This window comes from Salvelinus fontinalis, chromosome 18 (assembly GCF_029448725.1).
Source record: "Salvelinus fontinalis isolate EN_2023a chromosome 18, ASM2944872v1, whole genome shotgun sequence".
NCBI lineage: Eukaryota > Metazoa > Chordata > Actinopteri > Salmoniformes > Salmonidae > Salvelinus > Salvelinus fontinalis.
In genome coordinates this window covers 59,057,728-59,084,284 of record NC_074682.1, presented here as the reverse complement: position 1 = coordinate 59,084,284, position 26,557 = coordinate 59,057,728, and the positions used below count along the sequence as shown (strand labels likewise).

The 26,557-nt window shown below is 42.2% G+C and overlaps 1 protein-coding gene across 1 annotated transcript in view; it reads left to right on the top strand.

Annotated features, from left to right (window-relative positions):
* Positions 1 to 12,951: 12,951 nt before the first annotated feature.
* LOC129815798 (dual specificity protein phosphatase 7-like) overlaps positions 12,952 to 26,557 on the top strand; it is a 32,187-nt gene continuing 18,581 nt past the window's right edge. The window contains exons 1-2 of the mRNA XM_055869924.1: positions 12,952 to 13,824; positions 18,400 to 18,831. Coding sequence (XP_055725899.1) covers positions 13,416 to 13,824; positions 18,400 to 18,831 — 841 coding nt within the window. The 5' untranslated portion in view covers positions 12,952 to 13,415. The remainder of the gene's footprint in view (positions 13,825 to 18,399; positions 18,832 to 26,557) is intronic.

Genomic DNA, 26,557 nt, shown 5'->3' with positions numbered 1-26,557 from the left:
AGCCTATCCCAGCAGCAATTACATCACATAGACCTAGCCTATCCTAGCAGTAAGTACATCATATAGACCTATCCTATCCTAGCAGTAAGTACATCACATAGACCTATCCTATCCTAGCAGTAAGTACATCACATAGACCTATCCTAGCAGCCATTACATCACATTGACCTAGCCTATCCTAGCAGCCATTACATCACATAGACCTATCCTATCCTATTAGCCATTACATCACATAGACCTAGCCTATCCTAGCAGTAAGTACATCACATAGACCTATCCTAGCAGTAAGTACATCACATAGACCTAGCCTATCCTAGCAGCAAGTACATCAGATAGACCTATCCTATCCTATCAGTAAGTACATCACATAGACCTATCCTATCCTAGCAGTAAGTACATCACATTGACCTAGCCTATCCTAGCAGCCATTACATCACATAGACCTATCCTATCCTAGCAGCCATTACATCACATAGACCTAGCCTATCCTATCAGTCATTACATCACATAGACCTAGCCTATCCTAGCAGTAAGTACATCACATAGACCTATCCTAGCAGCAAGTACATCACATAGACCTAGCCTATCCTAGCAGCAAGTACATCACATAGACCTAGCCTATCCTAGCAGCCATTACATCACATAGACCTAGCCTATCCTAGCAGTAAGTACATCACATAGACCTAGCCTATCCTAGCAGTAAGTACATTACATAGACCTATCCTAGCAGTAAGTACATCACATAGACCTAGCCTATCCTAGCAGCCATTACATCACATAGACCTAGCCTATCCTAGCAGCCATTACATCACATAGACCTATCCTATCCTAGCAGCCATTACATCACATAGACCTATCCTAGCAGCCAGTACATCACATAGACCTAGCCTATCCTAGCAGCCATTACATCACATAGACCTATCATATCCTAGCAGTAAGTACATCACATAGACCTAGCCTATCCTAGCAGTAAGTACATCACATAGACCTAGCCTATCCTAGCAGCCATTACATCATGTAGACCTAGCCTATCCTAGCAGTAAGTACATCACATAGACCTATCCTAGCAGTAACTACATCACATAGACCTATCCTAGCAGTAACTACATCACATAGACCTATCCTAGCAGTAAGTACATCACATAGACCTATCCTAGCAGTAAGTACATCACATAGACCTATCCTATCCTAGCAGTAAGTACATCACATAGACCTAGCCTATCCTAGCAGTAAGTACATCACATAGACCTATCCTAGCAGTAAGTACATCACATAGACCTAGCCTATCCTAGCAGTAAGTACATCACATAGACCTAGCCTATCCTAGCAGTAAGTACATCACATAGACCTAGCCTATCCTAGCAGCCATTACATCACATAGACCTAGCCTATCCTAGCAGTAAGTACATCACATAGACCTATCCTAGCAGTAAGTACATCACATAGACCTATCCTAGCAGTAAGTACATCACATAGACCTAGCCTATCCTAGCAGCAAGTACATCACATAGACCTAGCCTATCCTAGCAGCAAGTACATCACATAGACCTAGCCTATCCTAGCAGTAAGTACATCACATAGACCTATCCTATCCTAGCAGCAAGTACATCACATAGACATAGCCTATCCTAGCAGCAATTACATCACATAGACCTAGCCTATCCTAGCAGCAATTACATCACATAGACCTAGCCTATCCCAGCAGCAATTACATCACATAGACCTAGCCTATCCTAGCAGTAAGTACATCATATAGACCTATCCTATCCTAGCAGTAAGTACATCACATAGACCTATCCTATCCTAGCAGTAAGTACATCACATAGACCTATCCTAGCAGCCATTACATCACATTGACCTAGCCTATCCTAGCAGCCATTACATCACATAGACCTATCCTATCCTATTAGCCATTACATCACATAGACCTAGCCTATCCTAGCAGTAAGTACATCACATAGACCTATCCTAGCAGTAAGTACATCACATAGACCTAGCCTATCCTAGCAGCAAGTACATCAGATAGACCTATCCTATCCTATCAGTAAGTACATCACATAGACCTATCCTATCCTAGCAGTAAGTACATCACATTGACCTAGCCTATCCTAGCAGCCATTACATCACATAGACCTATCCTATCCTAGCAGCCATTACATCACATAGACCTAGCCTATCCTAGCAGTAAGTACATCACATAGACCTATCCTAGCAGCAAGTACATCACATAGACCTAGCCTATCCTAGCAGCAAGTACATCACATAGACCTAGCCTATCCTAGCAGCCATTACATCACATAGACCTAGCCTATCCTAGCAGTAAGTACATCACATAGACCTAGCCTATCCTAGCAGTAAGTACATTACATAGACCTATCCTAGCAGTAAGTACATCACATAGACCTAGCCTATCCTAGCAGCCATTACATCACATAGACCTAGCCTATCCTAGCAGCCATTACATCACATAGACCTATCCTATCCTAGCAGCCATTACATCACATAGACCTATCCTAGCAGCCAGTACATCACATAGACCTAGCCTATCCTAGCAGCCATTACATCACATAGACCTATCATATCCTAGCAGTAAGTACATCACATAGACCTAGCCTATCCTAGCAGTAAGTACATCACATAGACCTAGCCTATCCTAGCAGCCATTACATCATGTAGACCTAGCCTATCCTAGCAGTAAGTACATCACATAGACCTATCCTAGCAGTAACTACATCACATAGACCTATCCTAGCAGTAACTACATCACATAGACCTATCCTAGCAGTAAGTACATCACATAGACCTATCCTAGCAGTAAGTACATCACATAGACCTATCCTATCCTAGCAGTAAGTACATCACATAGACCTAGCCTATCCTAGCAGTAAGTACATCACATAGACCTATCCTAGCAGTAAGTACATCACATAGACCTAGCCTATCCTAGCAGTAAGTACATCACATAGACCTAGCCTATCCTAGCAGCAAGTACATCACATAGACCTATCCTATCCTAGCAGCCATTACATCACATAGACCTAGCCTATCCTAGCAGTAAGTACATCACATAGACCTAGCCTATCCTAGCAGTAAGTACATCACATAGACCTATCCTATCCTATCCTCAGACCATGTCAAAATCTCTCTAAACAATGGGAATACGTCCCAAATAGCATCATATTCCCTATATATAGTGCACTACTTTAGACCAGAGCCCTATGGCACCCTATTCCCTACATAGTGCACTACTTTAGATCAAAGCCCTATGGCACCCTATTCCCTACATAGTGCACTACTTTAGACCAGAGCCCTATGGCACCCTATTCCCTATATAGTGCACTACTTTAGAGTAAAGTCTATTGTAATTCAGTCTGCGTCTGCTGTAGGTCAGTCTGCCGTAGGTCAGTCTGCCGTAGGTCAGTCTGCCGTAGGTCAGTCTGCCGTAGGTCAGTCTGACGTAGGTCAGTCTGCTGTAGGTCAGTCTGCTGTAATTCTGTAGTCAGTCTGCCGTAGGTCAGTCTGCCGTAGGTCAGTCTGCCGTAATTCTGTGTGCCGTAGGTCAGTCTGCCGTAATTCTGTGTGCCGTAGGTCAGTCTGCCGTAATTCTGTAGTCAGTCTGCTGTAGGTCAGTCTGCTGTAATTCTGTAGTCAGTCTGCCGTAGGTCAGTCTGCTGTAGGTCAGTCTGCTGTAATTCTGTAGTCAGTCTGCCGTAGGTCAGTCTGCCGTAGGTCAGTCTGCCGTAGGTCAGTCTGCCGTAGGCCAGTCTGCCGTAGGTCAGTCTGCCGTAGGTCAGTCTGCCGTAGGTCAGTCTGCCGTAGGCCAGTCTGCCGTAGGTCAGTCTGCTGTAGGTCAGTCTGCCGTAGGTCAGTCTGCCGTAGGTCAGTCTGCTGTCGGCCAGTCTGCCGTAATTCTGTGTGCCGTAGGTCAGTCTGCCGTAATTCTGTAGTCAGTCTGCTGTAGGTCAGTCTGCCGTAGGTCAGTCTGCCGTAGGTCAGTCTGCCGTAGGTCAGTAAAAATGTGCTAAACCAATCACGTTATAAGTTGCCCCACAAAGACCAGGCAGGTTTTCCAAGCTCATCCTAGGCACTATGTAGGGAATAGGGTGCCATAGGCCTCTGGTCTAAAGTAGTGCACTATGTAGGGAATAGGGTTATATAGGGCTCTGATCTAAAGTAGTGCACTATATAGGGAATAGGGTGCCATTTTGGATACCGCCTGAACGCTTTGTCACCTGATGGTAGCTACTCTACTCATGTGTTATACACACTGCCTCCTCACACACACGCACGCACGCACACACGCAAGCACGCACGCACGCACGCACGCACGCACGCACGCACGCACGCACGCACATAAATACACACACACAGACTTCATGTATTACTTAGTGTAGAATAAGTGTGTTTATCATGATTAGGAGTCATCCAGGTCTCTATGGTAACGTAACAGAGTAACCATGAAGGTTCCGCCGGGTTATTGATGATGCTGCAGGCATGGTTATCAGTGTCCTGTTTAATAACCCTATCAAAGGTGCCTCATCCTGACTCACCAGGCTTTATGCACAGAGATCATCTCGTGTTCACTTCCAGAAGCACTTAGATCTCAAGCTGATACTTCACAATGGGTGGGAATCCTTTTTTTATATATATATATATATATATATATATATATACAGTCTACGGTGTGGAATGTACGGCTAATCACCGTGAAGAATGAAAAGGCTGTTCTCTTTTTAAAAGGCACCGGGAGCCATAGTGGAGAGAGAGACAGGCCTACGGACAGACAGACAGGCCTACAGACAGACAGACAGGCAGGTCTACAGACAGACAGACAGGCAGGTCTACAGACAGACAGACAGGCAGGCCTACAGACAGACAGACAGGCCTACAGACAGACAGACAGACAGACAGGCAGGCCTACAGACAGACAGACAGGCAGGTCTACAGACAGACAGACAGGCAGGTCTACAGACAGACAGACAGGCAGGCCTACAGACAGACAGACAGGCCTACAGACACAGACAGACAGACAGACAGGCAGGCCTACAGACAGACAGACAGGCAGGCCTACAGACAGACAGACAGGCCTACAGACAGACAGACAGACAGGCAGGCAGACAGACAGGCAGGCAGGCCTACAGACAGACAGACAGACAGACAGACAGACAGGCCTACAGGCAGACCTACAGACAGGCCTACAGACAGGCAGGCAGACAGACAGACAGGCAGGCAGACAGACAGACAGGCAGGCCTACAGACAGACAGGCCTACAGACAGACAGGCAGGCAGACAGGCCGACAGACAGACGGGCAGGCAGGCCTACAGACAGACGGGCAGGCAGGCCTACAGACAGGCAGGCCTACAGACAGACAGACAGGCAGGCCTACAGACAGACGGACAGGTAGGCCTACAGACAGACGGACAGGCAGACAGGCCTACATACAGGCAGACAGACAGACAGGCAGGCCTACAGACAGACAGGCAGGCCTACAGACAGACAGGCAGGCCTACAGGTAGACAGACAGGCCTACATACAGACAGACAGACAGGCAGGCCTACAGGCAGGCCTACAGACAGACAGACAGGCAGGCCTATAGGTAGACAGACAGGCCTACAGACAGACAGGCAGGCCTACAGACAGACAGGCAGGCCTACAGACAGACAGGCAGGCCGGCCTACAGACAGACAGACAGGCCTACAGACAGACAGACAGGCCTACAGACAGACAGACAGGCAGGCCTACAGACAGACAGGCAGGCCTACAGACAGACAGGCAGGCCTACAGACAGACAGGCAGGCCTACAGACAGACAGGCAGGCCTACAGACAGACAGACAGGTCTACAGACAGACACGCAGACCGACAGGCAGACCGACAGGCAGACCGACAGGCAGACCGACAGGCAGACCGACAGGCAGACCGACAGGCAGACCGACAGACAGGCAGACAGACAGGCAGACAGACAGGCAGACCGACAGGCAGACCGACAAGCAGGCAGACCGACAGGCAGACAGACTGAGCGAGAGAGAGCGCGAACTCAAATGAATAGGTTTTCCATGCAACAGCCGTACAGTACTTTATGAGTTGTGGACGCTGGTGTTCTATGGGCTGGCCAGTCTAAGTCCCAGCAGAGGAAATGCGTGGGAGTCCCAAATGCTATCCTATTACCTAGTGCACTATATAGGGAATGTGGTGCCATAGGGCTCTGGTGAAAAGTAGTGCACTATATAGGGAATAGGGTGCCATAGGGCTCTGGTGAAAAGTAGTGCACTATATAGGGAATAGGGTGCCATAGGGCTCTGGTCTAAAGTAGTGCACTATATTGGGAATAGGGTGCCATTTGAAACACTCCAGAGGGGGAAGGATCAGGACTGGAGTTGGCTGCTCTGTAAAAAACGACCGTCAGACTACAGCAATTTATGTCATTGGCTGAATTAAGAAACAGCACTTCATCCCAGCGGTGTTCATTTAGCTCTCACTTCATCCCAGCGGTGTTCATTTAGCTCTCACTTCATCCCAGCGGTGTTCATTTAGCTCTCACTTCATCCCAGCGGTGTTCATTTAGCTCTCACTTCATCCCAGCGGTGTTCATTTAGCTCTCACTTCATCCCAGCGGTGTTCATTTAGCTCTCACTTCATCCCAGCGGTGTTCATTTAGCTCTCACTTCATCCCAGCGGTGTTCATTTAGCTCTGTTCATCCCAGCGGTGTTCATTTAGCTCTCAGTTCATCCCAGCGGTGTTCATTTAGCTCTCACTTCATCCCAGCGGTGTTCATTTAGCTCTCAGTTCATCCCAGCGGTGTTCATTTAGCTCTCACTTCATCCCAGCAGCGGTGTTCATTTAGCTCTCAGTTCATCCCAGCGGTGTTCATTTAGCTCTCACTTCATCCCAGCGGTGTTCATTTAGCTCTCAGTTCATCCCAGCGGTGTTCATTTAGCTCTCACTTCATCCCAGCGGTGTTCATTTAGCTCTCACTTCATCCCAGCGGTGTTCATTTAGCTCTCAGTTCATCCCAGCGGTGTTCATTTAGCTCTCACTTCATCCCAGCGGTGTTCATTTAGCTCTCACTTCATCCCAGCGGTGTTCATTTAGCTCTCACTTCATCCCAGCGGTGTTCATTTAGCTCTCAGTTCATCCCAGCGGTGTTCATTTAGCTCTCACTTCATCCCAGCGGTGTTCATTTAGCTCTCAGTTCATCCCAGCGGTGTTCATTTAGCTCTCACTTCATCCCAGCGGTGTTCATTTAGCTCTCACTTCATCCCAGCGGTGTTCATTTAGCTCTCACTGCATCCCAGCGGTGTTCATTTAGCTCTCACTTCATCCCAGCAGCGGTGTTCATTTAGCTCTCACTTCATCCCAGTGGTGTTCATTTAGCTCTCACTTCATCCCAGCGGTGTTCATTTAGCTCTCACTTCATCCCAGCGGTGTTCATTTAGCTCTCACTTCATCCCAGCGGTGTTCATTTAGCTCTCACTTCATCCCAGCGGTGTTCATTTAGCTCTCACTTCATCCCAGCGGTGTTCATTTAGCTCTCACTTCATCCCAGCGGTGTTCATTTAGCTCTCACTTCATCCCAGCGGTGTTCATTTAGCTCTCACTTCATCCCAGCGGTGTTCATTTAGCTCTCACTTCATCCCAGCGGTGTTCATTTAGCTCTCACTTCATCCCAGCGGTGTTCGTTTAGCTCTCACTTCATCCCGGCGGTGTTCGTTTAGCTCTCACTTCATCCCATCGGTGTTCATTTAGCTCTCACTCTCTCACCATCACAGATAACATAACCAGCCTGTCTAATGGACTGTAGGGGGATTGGCGTATCTGTGTCTCTTAAACTAGTGCAATAGTTCATATTCATGGAGTGTACCAGTCAAAAGTTTGGACACACCTACTCATTCAAGGGTTTTCTTTATTTTACTATTGTCTACATTGGTGAAGACATCAAACCTTTGAAATAACACATATGGAATCATGTGGTAACCAAAAAAGTGTTAAATAAATCACTATATATTTTAGATTCTTCAAAGTAGCCACCCTTTGCCTTTGATGACAGCTTTAAACACTCTTGTCATTCTCTCAACCAGCTTCACCTGGAATGCTTTTTCCAACAGTCTTGAAGAAGTTCTCACATATGCTGAGCACTTGTTGGCTGCTTTTCCTTCACTCTGCGGTCCAACTCATTCCAAGCCATCTCAATTGGGTTGAGGTCGGGTGATTGTGGAGGCCAGGTCATCTGATGCAGCATTCCATCACTCTCCTTCTTGGTCAAATAGCCCTTACACAGCCTGGAGGTGTGTTGGGTCATTGTCCTGTTGAAAAACAAATGATAGTCCCACTAAGCACAAACCAGATGGGATGGCGTATCGCTGCAGAATGTTGTTGTAGCCTTGCTGGTTAAGTGTGCCTTGAATTCTAAATAAAACACAGACCGTATCACCAGCAAAGCACCCCCACACCATCACACCTCCTCTTCCATGCTTCATGGTGTCGAACCATACAGGCGGAGATCATCCGTTCACCAGCTCTGCGTCTCACAAAGACACGGCGGTTGAAACCAAAAATCTCCAATTTGGACTCATCAGACCAAAGGACAGATTTCCACCGGTCTAATGTCCATTTCTCGTGTTTCTTGGCACAAGCAAGTCTCTTCTTCTTTTTGGTGTTCTTTAGTAGTGGTTTCTTTGCAGCAATTCGACCATGAAGGCCTGATTCACGCAGTCTCCTCTGAACAGTTGATGTTGAGATGTGTCTGTTACTTGAACTCTGTGAAGCATTTATTTGGGCTGCAATCTGAGGCTGGTAACTCTAATGAACTTATCCTCTGCAGCAGAGGTAACTCTGGGTCTTCCTTTCCTGTGGTGGTCCTCATGAGAGCCAGTTTCATCATAGCGCTTGATGGTTTTTGCAAATGCAAAGTTCATGACATTTTCCGTATTGACTGACCTTCATGTCTTAAAGAAATGATGGACTGTTGTTCCTCTTCGCTTATTTGAGCTGTTCTTGCCATAATATGGACTTGGTCTTTTACCAAATAGGGCTATCTTCTGTATACCACCCCTACCTTGTCACAACGCAACTGATTGGCTCAAACGCATTAAGAAGGAAAGAAATTCCACAAATGAACTTTTACGAAGGCACACCTGTTAAATTAAGTGCATTCCAGGTGACTACCTCATGAAGCTGGTTGAGAGAATGGATAGAGTGTGCAAAGCTGTCATCAAGGCAAAAGGGTGGCTACTTTGAAGAATCTCAAATATAAACTTTATTGTTTAACACTTTTTTTGGTTACTACATGATTCCATATGTGTTATTTCATAGTGTTGATGTCATCACTATTATTCTACAATGTAGAAAATAGTAAAAATAAAGAATAACCCTTGAATGAGTAGGTGTATCTAAACTTTTGATTGGTAGTGTATATGTGAAAGATAGTTTTCAGTTGTAGTATACTTCATAAACACGGTTGTATCTGTGATGGAAAGTTTTACATTGGAATTAGCAGTTCATATATTCATGGTTGTACAGTATCTATGTCTGCTAAAGATAGTTTTTATTTGGAATAGTTTATACTGTACGTTCATGGTTGTATATCTGTGAAAGGTAGTATATCTGTGAAAGGTAGTATAGCTCAAAGTCATGGTTGTATATCTGTGAAAGGTAGTATAGGTCATAAAGTCATGGTTGTATATCTGTGAAAGGTAGTATAGCTCAAAGTCATGGTTGTATATCTGTGAAAGGTAGTATAGGTCATAAAGTCATAGTTGTATATCTGTGAAAGGTAGTATAGCTCATAAAGTCATGGTTTTATATCTGTGAAAGGTAGTATAGCTCATATACAGTATTCATGCACTCTACTGATGGCGAATTTCCAGGAACGTTCAATAAACCATGGTTTTCCAGAAATTCTGCTTGGAGGAGTCATGATTTGCTTTTCTTTTTTTTTCTCCCTCTTGATTCCGGAAATCCTCAAACGGGATTTGGGGATTAGTGAAGGTATTGAAAGTACAACGAATTTTGCAACCCTAGCCAGGACAAATGCAGACAGTGGAACTAATGGCGCCTGGGAAAACTCTGAATCGTTGTAGTGTATAACTACAACTAGCACTTGAATCTTCTCTTTGTGCCAGACTGGGTTCAAGTGACTTCTGTCTGTCTTATTCATCTGTATATGTTATGTATGTATGTACAGTTGAAGTCGGAAGTTTGCATACACTTAGGTCGGAGTCATTAAAACTCGTTTTTCAACCACTCCACAAATTTCTTGTTAACAAACTATAGTTTTGGCAAGTCGGTTAGGACATCTGCTTTTTGCATGACAAGTAATTTTTACAACTATTATTTACAGACAGATTATTTCACTTATAATTCACTGTATCACAATTCCAGTGGGTCAGAAGTTACATACATGTGTGTATACAGGTATGTATGTATGTATGTATGTATGTATGTATGTATGTATGTATGTATGTATGTATGTATGTATGTATGTATATATATACAGTGTGTTTGTTTGTATGTATGTATATATGTATGTGTGTGTATATACAGTTGAAGTCAGAAGTTTACATACACCTTAGCCAAATACATTTAAACTCAGTTTTTCACAATTCCTGACATTTAATCCTAGTAAAAATTCCCTGTTTTAGGTCAGTTAGGATCACCACTTAATTTTAACTAGGCAAGTCCGTTAAGAACAAATTCTTATTTAAAATGACGGCCTACCGGGGAACAGTAGGTGAACTGCCTTGTTCAGGGGCAGAACGACAGATTTTTACCTTGTCAGCTCGGGGATTCGATCTAGCAACCTTTCAATTACTGGCACAACGCTCTAACCACTAGGCTACCTGCCGTAGTTGACAAGGTTCTATATAATTCTTCTTGGTGTGGACATTTAGCCAGGGCCCAGTTTTGCGAGGCTAACAGTCACAGCTCACCGTGGTACAGTAGCTAGCCTAAAAGCATTAGCACTCAGTGGGCAGGTCTGTAACTTATTGTTGAGAGGCTAACTGTAGCTAGCCTAGTAGCATTAGCACTCATTGGGCAGGCTAACAGAGGCTAACAGTAGCTAGCTTAGTGGCTAACTGTTAGCCTCTCAACAATAAGTTACAGACCTGCCCAATGAGTACTAATGCTACTAGGCTACAGTTAGCCTAGCTACAGTTAGCATAGTGTGTATTAGGTAGTTGTTCGGGAATTGTTAGAATACGTGCTAGATATTACTACACTGTCGGAACTAGAAGCACAAGCATTTCGCTACACTCACATTAACATCTGCTAACCATGTGTATGTGACAAATAAAATTTGATTTGATTTTGATTTGGCGTTAGCGCTCAGTGGGCAGGTCTGAATCTTATTGTTGAGAGGCTAACTGTAGCTTGTAGCGTTAGCGTTCAGTGGGCAGGTCTGTAACATATTGTTGAGAGGCTAACAGTAGCTTGTAGCGTTAGTGCTCAGTGGGCAGGTCTGTAACATATTGTTGAGAGGCTAACAGTAGCTTGTAGCGTTAGCGCTCAGTGGGCAGGTCTGTATTGTTTTGTTGAGAGGCTAACAGTAGCTTGTAGCGTTAGTGCTCAGTGGGCAGGTCTGTAACATATTGTTGAGAGGCTAACTGTAGCTTGTAGCGTTAGCGCTCAGTGGGCAGGTCTGTATTGTATTGTTGAGAGGCTAACAGTAGCTTGTAGCGTTAGTGCTCAGTGGGCAGGTCTGTAACTTATTGTTCATGGGGGGGGGGGTTTGTGATGAGAGAGATGGAAACACAAGAGCTTGCTGTCAGAGAGTCTGAAGTAACTGTAAGTCATTGGGACTGGGGGATAAAGAGCCATTGTCTGCTGTCAGTGGGTCTCTACGCCTTCTGTCCTGCAGCTGTGTGTGTGTGTGTGTGCGTGCGTGGAAACCTACAGTTTTTCTCTCCACCAGTGGATGTAGGCTCCCAACTGTGCAAATATGCTACTTAGCTGTCCAAAGGAGTAGGCCAGTAAAACAACTGACTGTACTTGTCAATTATGGAAGTTCTATGGTATTCCATTTAGAATGGAATATAATATTTTTTATTATTGTATTTATTTAACCAGGCAAGTCTAATTTAATATAATGTAATAGATTAGAATACCATAGAATAGAAATGGAATATCATTTAATGTAATAGATTAGAATAGAATACCATAGAATGGAATATAATGTAATAGATTAGATTATAATACCATAGGATGGAATATAATGTAATAGATTAGATTATAATACCATAGGATGGAATATAATGTAATAGATTAGATTATAATAGAATAGGATGGAGTATACTATAAAGGAATTGATTAAATTCGAATAGAGACCCTTAATGTGGGACAGATGACAAAACGTCTGCTTGTGATCAACTACAGGTTAATTTCAGTCAGATTTTATCATCGGGTTTTATCAACCATGAGATATATTTTTTTCAATCGAGGGGCGGTCCATTCATAATGAATGTTCTTATCAGGTTGGGAGGGTGAGAGAGAGAGAGGATGGAGGGTGAGAGAGAGAGGGGGGCAGATCTGTTAAAGAGGAACCGGCTGCATCTGAGTCTTCTGTAGCCACCGATAGTGCGTTATGCGTTGTCCTTTAGTTTCTAATATCTCTGTATCGAAAAGCATCTATGTGGACGTTTAGAAGGGGTATTGTTATGGTCCAATGGCTTTACTCCTATGAATTGGCATGTCCTATGTGCCAAAAGGTGTCTAGACGCAATTACGCATTTGGAGATTCTAATAGACTAGGTTCCCCCCCTAGGAATCCGACAGGGTTGAATGACCCCTAAGAATCCGACAAGGTTGAATGAATTATCAGTGTATTATTTTAGGCCATTTGTTGCTGTCCAAGTTGGTGAGAGAGATATGATGTCTGAAAGTAAAAACCTTTCCCATGCTGTATGCTACGTCCTTAACTGTTTCCCAGCTCCGCCTTCTACAGTGACATGCCTACTGTCTGCAAGCCCCTTTTAGTTCAGCCTGCTTGTCACAGCGGTTACTGGAAATGAAACACGGGAGGCGGTAGAATAGCAAACATGTTAAAAACATGTGCTATAGCTGCGATTCATCCGGAATCCACATTTTCATCAGATTTATATAATAACGCGATATAGGTCATTTTCATTAAAGGACTGCGTAAAAGACCGCAGTGTTAAATGGACGTCGACCGCATCTGAATGAACCCAGCATAATTTCTAGCCAACGGACTGAAATAACATATCGTAAATGTGTTCAAGCCTGGTGGTGTGTTCATTCCGTCTACCAGCCTTGGCGAGCAGCGGTGCTGCTGTATCGGTGGACGAAAGTGATCAGAGCGGACTCGGTTCTGTCCTTTACCAAAGCAGTAGAAGTTTAGCGCCGTGATTTTGTATTTCCCCCCTCATGTTACTGCAAAGAGTCATCTCCACATTTCCCTAATGAAAATTAATCTTTGGAACGGTTCCCGGGACGTGACAGAGATTATGTCGAGTAAAAGTGTGGAATGGCTTCAAGAAGAACTGGAGTCCGGGCTCGGGGTTAGCTCACTACTGCTGCTGGACTGCCGATCTCACGAGCTTTACGAATCGTCGCACATTGAGTCGGCCATCAACCTGACGATCCCCGGTTTGATGCTGCGGAGACTGAAGAAGGGGAATCTACCGATCCGGTCCATCATCCCCAACAACGAGGATAAGGAGAAATTCGTGAAGCGGTGCAAGACAGACATGGTTCTTCTCTATGACGAGGCCACTACGGACTGGCAGGAGACCGGGGTGGCGAGCTCCGTTCTCGGCTTGTTGTTGCAAAAGCTCCGAGATGAAAGTTGTAAGGCTTTCTACCTGGAAGGTGAGAATTAACTTCTTCGATCTTTTAGATTTTTTTTTTTTTTTTTTTGTACTCGTATTATTTTATTTTATGTTTCCTATTACATTTTCAACGTCTAAAGACTAAGGCTACTTGTCAACAACTACAAAAACAAATCGATTTATAGCGCAATTTATATTCTATTCACTACGTGTCCGAGTTTGGAGACTAGCTAGACTACTCGTCTAATGAACCAGTTACACAAATGGACTATGGCGCAAAGTTACATTGTAGCTAATTCAAGGCAGCGGAATACAACTAGGTTTCTGCTCGTCTCGCTACAATGTTACTATCGACTATGAAGTGGCTAATTGCTTCTATTCTGTATCATATTAAAGTTGTAAAATATGTTTTTGTCTCAATGAAAAGTAAGCGGAAGGCAGCCACGGTTCCTATGTAATATGTAAAAAAAAAAATATATATATATAGGCTTATATTTTCCTTAAGTGCTTCAAGACAATGAAACCAATAATATTTATCTCGATGTTTAATTCCCCTTCACGAAAGCCTATAAATAATAAGCAGTCGTGAAAATAACTTATTCTATTGTCAAATATTCGCGTATTTCCCACACCGTGACAGTAGTAAAAAGCATAGCGTTTCAACCCCATTTTCGATTGTTAATCTAATAGAGTAAATATATTATATTCAATATTTGAGGGTTTTAACTTTGAAAGAATGTTGGCCAAAACAAATATGTTTTCAATTAATGTTCTAAAATGGCTCCGCCATGTTGTCAAGTGCTTCTTCAGGAAAAGACGTGCATTTCATGAATGAACAGAACAGAAACTATTTCTTCTCTGTGTGCTGTCTAAACCTAGTCTAGGCTATATAAAAACCTATTATTTATACCACACAATCAACACCATTCTTGCCATAGGCCTATTCATGTCTTATCTCATGTGTATAGGAAAATAATAGTACTTGAGGAAAATATTCCAAACCTGTTTCAGATTCACTTGTCTGATATTCAGGAACCACTTCTACACCGTGTTGCTGAGGCTAGCTGTTAATGTAACACATGTCTCAGCACCAGCGTAACAGATGTGAATGTACTTTGTATAACTCTCTGGTCTTGTTGATTTTAAAGAAAGGACTGTCCAGCCAGCGGCCCCAGTTGACTGGTGTTTATTCTGACGATAGACACCAGGAAGGACATTAGATGTGCTGGACAACAGTATGTTGATGGCTGTACACTCGGGATTCGTCGCTTGAATGTGTCAATATCAGACGAGATATTTTATAATCAAACATCACAACAATGACCAAAACTGTACAAAATACAATACATGTAAGTACCTGACGATAGACACACGGAAGTACATTAGCAGGACACCAGTATGTTGATGGCTGTAAGTTCGTGTGTCTTCCGTTAGTATGGAAATAACTGAATTAGTAGAGAGCTAATTTGACAAGTACAATCAGAGCATGCTAGCTAACTCCCTCTTACAGCGATAACATCCAAAAGCACATCCCAGGATGTCCCCCCAATATATAACAGGTACCGTACACATATATACACACCAGGACATGTACACAGTGAACTCTTACACATTGTAAATATGAAAATAGAATATGGTATTTCAGAACGTGACCTTACCGCTTGCATAGAAATATCAGACTGAAGAATTGACGTTCACGAGCTCCCCCTATCTGCAAGCATAACCAATGGCATAAGCCCTTATTGATATGTAAATTCAACCAACCAATTGGAATACATAAACATCGAAGACATATTTCTGCAGTGGCGAGTGGACACGTAACCAACCCTGCAACAGTAGGCTATAGAGATGAGGCCTACAACCTATTCATAATGTTAACGACCCTGGGTTTTATAAGCGCGGATGCGAGCATGCTTTTGCGGCACAGTCGATAGCGCGCTGGACTCCGGGCTAGAAGGTCGACGGTTCGAGACCTGCTCCCTGCCTGTTTCATTACAATAATATTACAGAAGCATTACAATCCTGACCCATAGGCCATTATTGGCTTATCTTAACTCTATGAAAATTGTAATAGTTGTGGGAAATATTCCATAGGCCTACATGTTTGAGGCTCACTGTCATCTGTCATTCACAAAAAGTCCACCCATAACACTTTATGTCACTTAGATGTCTCCTTAGATCAGATCAGCGGTAAGCTACTGTACACATAGCCGCAGGAAAACGTATTTTTTCACAAAAGTAATGCACTAGGCCTTTACTAGTCCTATATTAGCGGATCTTACAGCTGTCTGTAGCACAGGCAACAACAACAACAAAAATGTTCAGCATTTTTATTGAAGGAGTGGAAACATGGGTTGTTCAGTATTCACATTAACAAAACATTAGTGTATGAGATGGGTTTATTATTGTGTTATAGGATGTAAATCAAATCAAATGTATTTATAAAGCCCTTCTTACATCAGCTGATATCTCAAAGTGCTGTACAGAAACCCAGCCTAAAACCCCAAACAGCAAGCAATGCAGGTGTAGAAGCACGGTGGCTAGGAAAAACTCCCTAGAAAGGCCAAAACCTAGGAAGAAACGTAGAGAGGAACCAGGATATGAGGGGTGGCCAGTCCTCTTCTGGCTGTGCCGGGTGGAGATTATAACAGAACATGGCCAAGATGTTCAAATGTTCATAGATGACCAGCATGGTCAAATAATAATAATCACAGTAGTTGTCGAGGGTGTAGCAAGTCAGCACCTCAGGAGTAAATGTCAGTTGGCTTTTCATAGCCGATCATTAAGGGTATCTCTACCGCTCCTGCGGTCTCTAGAGAGTTGAAAACAGCAGGTCTGGGACAGGTAGCACGTCCGGTGAACAGGTCAGGGTTCCATAGCCTCAGGCAGAACAGTTGAAACTGGAACAGCAGCAAGGCCAGGTGGACTGGGAACAGCAAGGAGTCATCATGTAACATGATAACATATCAGTATACATTTATTTTACCTGGTATAATAGGAAGTAGGCCCATATCCTGTTCCTGTCTGGCACATATAAATCGTACATGGTTGTTTGAGTTGGCATAGTGTATTTTTATTTCACCAATTTGAATAGCTTTATGCTATGTACACACACACACACATTTTTTATTTAACCTTTATTTAACGAGGCAAGTCAGTTAAGAACAACATCTTATTTTCAATGACGGCCTAGCAAAAGGCAAAAGGGACTTGGGATTTAAAAAAAATACAAATAAATAAAATATAAATATAAATATAGGACAAAACATACATCACGACAAGAGAGACAACATAACACTACATAAAGAGAGACCTAAGACAACAACATAGCATGGCGGCAACACATGATAACAAAGCATGGTAGCAACACAACATGACAACAACATGGTAGCAACACAACATTATAACACAACATGGTAGCAACACAACATGACAACAACATGGTAGCAACACAACATGACAACAACATGGTAGCAACACAACATGATAACAACATGGTAGCAACACAACATGACAACAACATGGTAGCAACACAACATGACAACAACATGGTAGCAACACAACATGACAACAACATCTCAAATCTCAGTACTGATAGAGAAGATGAAATGAAAAGTTTACACAACCTTTCATCACTCAGATATGCCTTTCACATTGGACAATAAAGTTGTGTACTATGCTCCAAATGTAAATTCTCTGTATTGTACTTTTTGTACAGGTGAAATGACAACATGTCGCACGATCTTTCTCATAGTGTGATTCTGACCCATCTCTGTATTGCTATGTTTTCAGGGGTTCTAGTTGTTTCTACTCTTTTCTATTACACTCTACTGTATTCTATTATACTATATTCTATTAGATTCCACTGTATTCTATTCTACTCTATTCTATTATACTCTACTGTATTCTATTATACTATATTCTATTAGATTCTACTGTATTCTATTCTACTCTATTCTACTCCACTCTTTTCTATAATACTTGATTCTACTGTATTCTATTCTATTCTATTATACTCTACTGTATTCTATTATACTATATTCTATTAGATTATACTGTATTCTATTCTACTCTATTCTACTCCACTCTTTTCTATAATACTTGATTCTACTGTATTCTATTCTATTATACTCTACTGTATTCTATTATACTATATTCTATTAGATTATACTGTATTCTATTCTACTCTATTCTACTCCACTCTTTTCTATAATACTTGATTCTACTGTATTCTATTCTACTCTATTCTATTATATTATACTCTACTGTATTCTATTATACTATATTCTATTAGATTATACTGTATTCTATTCTACTCTATTCTACTCCACTCTTTTCTATAATACTTGATTCTACTGTATTCTATTCTACTCTATTCTACTCCACTCTTTTCTATAATACTTGATTCTACTGTATTCTATTCTTCTCCGTTCTATTCTGTTCTACTCTATTATATTCTACTTTATTCTATTCTACTATATTCTTCTCTATTACATTCTTATATTTGGATTCAGATCCATCTATGTATAGTTGTTGTTTCCAGGACAGTAGTTATATTCTATTTTACTCTACTATATTCTATTAAATTCTAATTAGTCTCTGTTGTTGTTTCCAGGTGGCTTCAACAAGTTCCAGACCGAGTACCCTGAGCACTGTGAGACCAACCTGGACTGTTCCTGCCCCAGCAGCTCCCCGCCGGCCTCCGTCCTCGGTCTGGGCGGGCTGAGGATCAGCTCTGACTGTTCTGATGGGGAGTCATCGGACAGGGAACCGGTCAGCGCCACCGAGTCCGAGGGCAGCCCACTTCCCAACAACCAGCCTGCCTTCCCGGTCCAGATCTTACCGTACCTCTACCTGGGCTGTGCCAAAGACTCCACCAACCTGGACGTCCTGGGGAAGTACAACATCAAGTACATCCTCAACGTCACGCCCAACCTGCCCAACATGTTTGAACATGACGGAGACTTCAAGTACAAACAGATCCCCATCTCCGATCACTGGAGCCAAAATCTCTCGCAGTTTTTCCCAGAGGCCATTTCTTTCATTGGTGAGTATAAGCGGTCTCATTTGGATGCTTTTACAGATCAGTTGGAGTTTACGGTCTTTTACAGATCAGTTGGAGTTTACAGTCTTTTACAGATCAGTTGGAGTTTACAGTCAGTTTACAGATCAGTTGGAGTTTACAGTCAGTTTACAGTCAGTTTACAGATCAATTGGAGTTTACAGTCAGTTTACAGATCAATTGGAGTTTACTGTCTTTTACAGATCAGTTGGAATTCACTGTCTTTTACAAATCAGTTTACTGTCTTATTTAATTTAAAAAAATATTTCACCTTTATTTAACCAGATAGGCCAGTTGAGAACAAGTTCTCATTTACAACTGCGACCTGGCCAAGATATAGCAAAGCACTGCGACACAAACAATACAGAGTTACACATGGAATAAACAAACGTACAGTCAATAACACAATAGAAAAGTCTATATACAGTGTGTGCAAATGAAGTAAGATTAGGGAGGTAAGGCAATAAATAGGCCGTAGTGGCGAAATAATTACAATTCAGCAATTAAACACTGGAGTGATAGGATGTGCAGAAGATAAATGTGCTAGTAGAGATACTGGGGTGCAAAGGAGCAAAAAAATTAATAAATAACAATATGGGGATGAGGTAGTTCGGTGGGCTATTTACAGAAGTGCTATGTACAGGTGCAATGATCGGTAAGCTGCTCTGACAGCTGATGCTTTAAGAAGCTAGTGAGGGAGATATAAGACTCCAGCTTCAGTGATTTTTGCAATTCGTTCCAGACATTGGCATTAGAGAACTGGAAGGAAAAGCGGCCAAAGGAGGAGTTGGCATTTTGGGGATGACCAGTGAGATATACCTGCTGGAGCGCGTGCTACATGTGGGTGACCAGTGAGCTGAGATAAGGCGGGGCTTTACCTAGCAAAGACTTATAGATGATCTGGAGCCAGTGGGTTTGGCAACGAATATGAAGCGAGGGCCAGCCAACGAGAAACTTTTACAGATCAGTTGGAGTTTACAGTCTTTTACAGATCAGTTGGAGTTTACTGTCTTTTACAGATCAGTTGGATTTTACAGTCCTTTACAGATCAGTTGGATTTTACAGTATTTTACAGATCAGTTGGAGTTTACAGTATTTTACAAATCAGTTGGAGATTACAGTCTTTTACAGATCAGTTGGAGTTTACAGTCTTTTACAGATCAGTTGGATTTTACAGTCCTTTACAGATCAGTTGGATTTTACAGTATTTTACAGATCAGTTGGAGTTTACAGTATTTTACAGATCAGTTGGACTTTACAGTCTTTTACAAATCAGTTGGAGATTACAGTCTTTTACAGATCAGTTGGAGTTTTACAGTCTTTTACAGATCAGTTGGATTTTACAGTCTTTTACAGATCAGTTGGATTTTACAGTCTTTTACAGATCAGTTGGAGATTACAGTCTTTTACAGATCAGTTGGATTTTACAGTCTTTTACAGATCAGTTGGATTTTACAGTCTTTTACAGATCAGATGTGAGTTTACACTATTTTAAAGTCTTGTTTTGGGATGTTTGTTTTCGTAACATCTCATGAACCCATCTCATATTTGATTCATCAGAGAACCATGGTCGTGTCTAAACTTGACACTTACATGTGACTTCTGCTATCAGAATACAAAAAAAATCGCATTGAAAATACTTTTCTAGATGCACAAATGCCACTGTGGTCTGATTGTGTTCAGATCTACCTGATCTTTTCAAGAGGCGTTGTGTGTGGATTACTCCTCAGACTCCTCAGTTTCCTCAGCCTTTTGCCTCAGTGTTTGCTGGCCTCATAAATGCTATCCAGTTAGATAATATTTATAAAAATATGTTTTGTTTGGCTAGAGTTATGCTAACAACGTTTTCCAATCCCTTTAGTATTGCTTGCTGGCTAGTTAACTATAGTATTTAGCTGGCTAGTTAGTTACAGTAGTTAGCTGGCAAGTTAGTTGCAGTCGTTAGCTGGCTAGTTAACTATAGTAGTTAGCTGGCTAGTTAGTTACAGTAGTTAGCTGGCTAGTTAGTTGGCTAGTTAGTTGCAGTAGTTAGTTAGTAGTTAGCTGGCTAGTTAGTTACAGTAGTTAGCTGGCTAGTTAGTTGGCTAGTTAGTTGCAGTAGTTAGTTAGTCGTTAGCTGGCTAGTTAGTTGCAGTAGTTAGCTGGCTAGTTAGTTACATTAGTTAGCTGGCTAGTTAGTTACAGTAGTTAGCTGGCTATTTAGTTGCAGTCATTAGCTGGCTAGTTAACTACAGTAGTTAGCTGGCTAGTTAGTTACAGTAGTTAGCTGGCTAGTTAGTTGCAGTCGTTAGCTGGCTAGTTAGTTACAGTAGTTAGCTGGCTAGTTAGTTGCAGTCGTTAGCTGGCTAGTTAACTATAGTAGTTAGCTGGCTAGTTAGTTACAGTAGTTAGCTGGCTAGTTAGTTGGCTAGTTAGTTGCAGTAGTTAGTTAGTCGTTAGCTGGCTAGTTAGTTGCAGTAGTTAGCTGGCTAGTTAGTTGCAGTAGTTAGCTGGCTAGTTAGTTGCAGTAGTTAGCTGGCTAGTTAACTACAGTAGTTAGCTGGCTAGTTAGTTACAGTAGTTAGCTGGCTAGTTAGTTGGCTAGTTAGTTGCAGTAGTTAGTTAGTCGTTAGCTGGCTAGTTAGTTGCAGTAGTTAGCTGGCTAGTTAGTTACATTTGTTAGCTGGCTAGTTAGTTGCAGTTGTTATCTGGCTAGTTAACTACAGTAGTTAGCTGGCTAGTTAGTTACAGTAGTTAGCTGGCTAGTTAGTTGGCTAGTTAGTTGCAGTAGTTAGTTAGTCGTTAGCTGGCTAGTTAGTTGCAGTAGTTAGCTGGCTAGTTAGTTACATTAGTTAGCTGGCTAGCTAGTTCCAGTAGTTAGCTGGCTAGTTAGTTACAGTAGTTAGCTGGCTAGTTAGTTGCAGTAGTTAGCTGGCTAGTTAGTTACAGTAGTTAGCTGGCTATTTAGTTGCAGTCGTTAGCTGGCTATTTAGTTACAGTAGTTAGCTGGCTAGTTAGCTGGCTAGTTAGTTACATTAGTTAGCTGGCTAGCTAGTTCCAGTAGTTATCTGGCTAGTTAGCTACAGTAGTTAGCTGGCTAGTTAGCTGGATAGTTAGCTACAGTAGTTAGCTGGCTAGTTAGTTCCAGTAGTTAGCTGGCTAGTTAGCTGGCTAGTTAGCTACTGCCATCAGTTGTGGTGTTATTATCATATTTTGCCTATACCACCGTTTATATAATATACACTGGCATTTGAATATAGAGCTGGAAAAGGGAATCAGGAAACACTGTGGACACAGTAGACACATTTAATGTAGGTGTAGACGCATGACGTGTTCAGAATGCCATGATCAGAACTCTAAGATCAGAATGCCTAAAGCTGCATGAACTGTCAAGTGTAGACAGGGCCTGTGTGTCCTAACTGTCATTTCACCAACATTCAGGTTATATAACTATTAATATAACACTACATTAGGCATCAATAGATTCATCAAACGTTTATTGTGCCTCATATCTATTGAAAGATGAGTCAAACAAGCTGTCTTATTGCTTATTTGATTTGATTTATAAGTACAATAAAAAAATATTTTAGCTTAAAACATATAGATTTATACATTTATTATTATATACGTATATATAAAAATCTTAGTCATTTAGCAGACGCTCTTATCCAGACGAATTTACAAGAGCAATTAGGATTAAGTGCCTTGCTCAAAGGCACATCAACTGATTCTTCACCTAATCAGCTTGGGGATTCGAACTAGAAACCTTTCGCCCGTACAATAACAAGTACAATAACGGGTGTTATTGCCTTAAACATATAGTATAAATCTTATTGCTTAAAACATATAGATTGATAAGTACATACTCAAAACATATAATATAGATTTATTAGTCAGCAACTTAAGCTAACTAGCCCTATCTCAGATGCAACAAAAGGTTGCTTCACCCTCCAAGGAACAAAACGTTGCTTTACCCTCCAAGGAACAAAACGTTGCTTTACCCTCCAAGGAACAAAACGTTGCTTTACCTTCCAAGGAACAAAACGTTGCTTTACCCTCCAAGGAACAAAACGTTGCTTTACCCTCCACGGAACAATACGTTGCTTTACCCTCCAAGGAACAAAACGTTGCTTTACCCTCCAAGGAACAAAACGTTGCTTTACCCTCCAAGGAACAAAACGTTGCTTTACCCTCCAAGGAACAAAACGTTGCTTTACCCTCCAAGGAACAAAACGTTGCTTTACCTTCCAAGGAACAAAACGTTGCTTTACCCTCCAAGGAACAAAACGTTGCTTTACCCTCCACGGAACAAAACGTTGCTTTACCCTCCAAGGAACAAAACGTTGCTTTACCTTCCAAGGAACAAAACGTTGCTTTACCTTCCAAGGAACAAAACGTTGCTTTACCCTCCACGGAACAAAACGTTGCTTTACCCTCCAAGGAACAAAACGTTGCTTTACCCTCCAAGGAACAAAACGTTGCTTTACCCTCCAAGGAACAAAACGTTGCTTTACCCTCCAAGGAACAAAACGTTGCTTTACCCTCCAAGGAACAAAACGTTGCTTTACCCTCCAAGGAACAAAACGTTGCTTTACCCTCCAAGGAACAAAACGTTGCTTTACCCTCCAAGGAACAAAACGTTGCTTTACCCTCCAAGGAACAAAACGTTGCTTTACCCTCCAAGGAACAAAACGTTGCTTTACCTTCCAAGGAACAAAACGTTGCTTTACCTTCCAAGGAACAAAACGTTGCTTTACCCTCCACGGAACAAAACGTTGCTTTACCCTCCAAGGAACAAAACGTTGCTTTACCCTCCAAGGAACAAAACGTTGCTTTACCCTCCACGGAACAAAACGTTGCTTTACCCTCCAAGGAACAAAACGTTGCTTTACCCTCCAAGGAACAAAACGTTGCTTTACCCTCCAAGGAACAAAACGTTGCTTTACCCTCCAAGGAACAAAACGTTGCTTTACCCTCCAAGGAACAAAACGTTGCTTTACCCTCCAAGGAACAAAACGTTGCTTTACCCTCCAAGGAACAAAACGTTGCTTTACCCTCCAAGGAACAAAACGTTGCTTTACCCTCCAAGGAACAAAACGTTGCTTTACCCTCCAAGGAACAAAACGTTGCTTTACCCTCCAGGGAACAAAACGTTGCTTTACCCTCCAAGGAACAAAACGTTGCTTTACCCTCCAGGGAACAAAACGTTGCTTTACCCTCCAAGGAACAAAACGTCGCTTCACCCTCCAAGGAACAAAACGTCGCTTTACCCTCCAAGGAACAAAACGTTGCTTTACCCTCCAAGGAACAAAACGTTGCTTTACCCTCCAAGGAACAAAACGTTGCTTTACCCTCCAAGGAACAAAACGTTGCTTTACCCTCCAAGGAACAAAACGTTGCTTTACCCTCCAAGGAACAAAACGTTGCTTTACCCTCCAAGGAACAAAACGTTGCTTTACCCTCCAAGGAACAAAACGTTGCTTTACCCTCCAAGGAACAAAACGTTGCTTTACCCTCCAAGGAACAAAACGTTGCTTCACCCTCCAAGGAACAAAACGTTGCTTTACCCTCCAAGGAACAAAACGTTGCTTTACCCTCCAAGGAACAAAACGTTGCTTTACCCTCCAAGGAACAAAACGTTGCTTTACCTTCCAAGGAACAAAACGTTGCTTTACCCTCCAAGGAACAAAACGTTGCTTTACCTTCCAAGGAACAAAACGTTGCTTTACCCTCCAAGGAACAAAACGTTGCTTTACCCTCCAAGGAACAAAACGTTGCTTTACCCTCCAAGGAACAAAACGTTGCTTTACCCTCCAAGGAACAAAACGTTGCTTTACCCTCCAAGGAACAAAACGTTGCTTTACCCTCCAAGGAACAAAACGTTGCTTTACCCTCCAAGGAACAAAACGTTGCTTTACCCTCCAAGGAACAAAACGTTGCTTTACCCTCCAAGGAACAAAACGTTGCTTTACCCTCCAAGGAACAAAACGTCGCTTTACCCTCCAAGGAACAAAACGTCGCTTCACCCTCCAAGGAACAAAACGTCGCTTTACCCTCCAAGGAACAAAACGTTGCTTTACCTTCCAAGGAACAAAACGTTGCTTTACCCTCCAAGGAACAAAACGTTGCTTCACCCTCCAAGGAACAACACGTTGCTTTACCCTCCAAAGAACAATATTCAACTCTTGAGTTGATTTATGTCTTCTGAGCGGTTTGTGGTATTTCCTGCTACACGCCTCATTTCACACCATGAAAGAGTCATGACTTGATCTGAGTCACTTGCGGGATTATATTATTATCAAATCACAGTGGGCCTTTTAATGAACTCATCAAAAGTTGGCCTACAGGTTTCTAGCACACTCATAATACTACAGAAGGGAATCTGTGAATGAAGTAGGCCAGGTCATGTTGAGAAGCATTGTGAAGACTCCGTTTTTAATGATGGATGTTATCCTCCACTGCACCCAGAAGCCAGCTTCTTCGTCTACTGCAACACAGAGATGGCAAAGATCTCTTGCTAATGTTGTCTAGGAGTCCACACATTTATTCCGTTACCTTATTCCGTTACCTTATTCCATTACCGTATTACATTATATTATTCCATTACCTTATCCCGTTACCTTATTCTGTTACCGTATTACATTACATTATTCCATTACCTTATCCCGTTACCTTATTCTGTTACCTTATTCCATTACCTTATTCCGTTACCTTATCCCGTTACCTTATTCCGTTACCTTATTCCATTACCTTATTCCATTACCTTATTCCATTACCTTATCCCGTTACCTTATTCCATTACCGTATTACATTACATTATTCCATTACCTTATCCCGTTACCTTATCCTGTTACCTTATTCCATTACCTTATTCCATTACCTTATTTTATTACCTTATTCCATTACCTTATTCCATTACCTTATTCCATTACCTTATTCCATTGCCTTATCACATTACCTTATTCTATTACCTTATTCCGTTACCTTATTCCGTTACCTTATTCCGTTACCTTATTCCGTTACCTTATTCCATTACCTTATTCTGTTACCTTATTCCATTACCTTATTCCATTACCTTATTCCATTACCTTATTCCATTTCTGTAATGTGGTTGTCTGACATGGCTGCTAGTCTTCAGTCAGAAGATTAAAACCTCAAGAAGGCTGAATGTACAGAACGTAATCTCATCAAGGCTCTAACCTCATACATTACTTGACAGACATTATTCCCCAATTTAGCCTTATAGTTATGTGAATTACTGGTATTAATCGGTCCCGCTTTAAATGACGTTCATGTTATAAAGCCTCCATAAAGCCTTCATAAGCACTAAGCATGGTAATAAGCATGGTTATAGAACCATATGTCATGATTTTATAAAAGGTTCATGAATGTGGCAGAACTGTGACATAATCACCAAGGTCAAATGTGACGTAAGCCACTATGTCAAATATGATATAAACATGTGCTTTATAAAGGGTGACCTGTTGTGGTGAAGGATTGGAATACGCTCTAATGTGAAGTTATGTTGGTCACATGACAACGAATCTCATTCCCAGACACTTCCACCCAAATGAAGGTCTGGTGGACCAATGCTTAGGCTTCATGGGGCCTCTCGAGTGGCACAGCGGTCTAAGGCACTGCGTTGCATTGCTGGAGGCGTCACTACAGACCCTGGTTCAATCCCAGGCTGTGTCGCAGCCGGCCGCGACCCGGGAGACCGATGAGGCGGCGC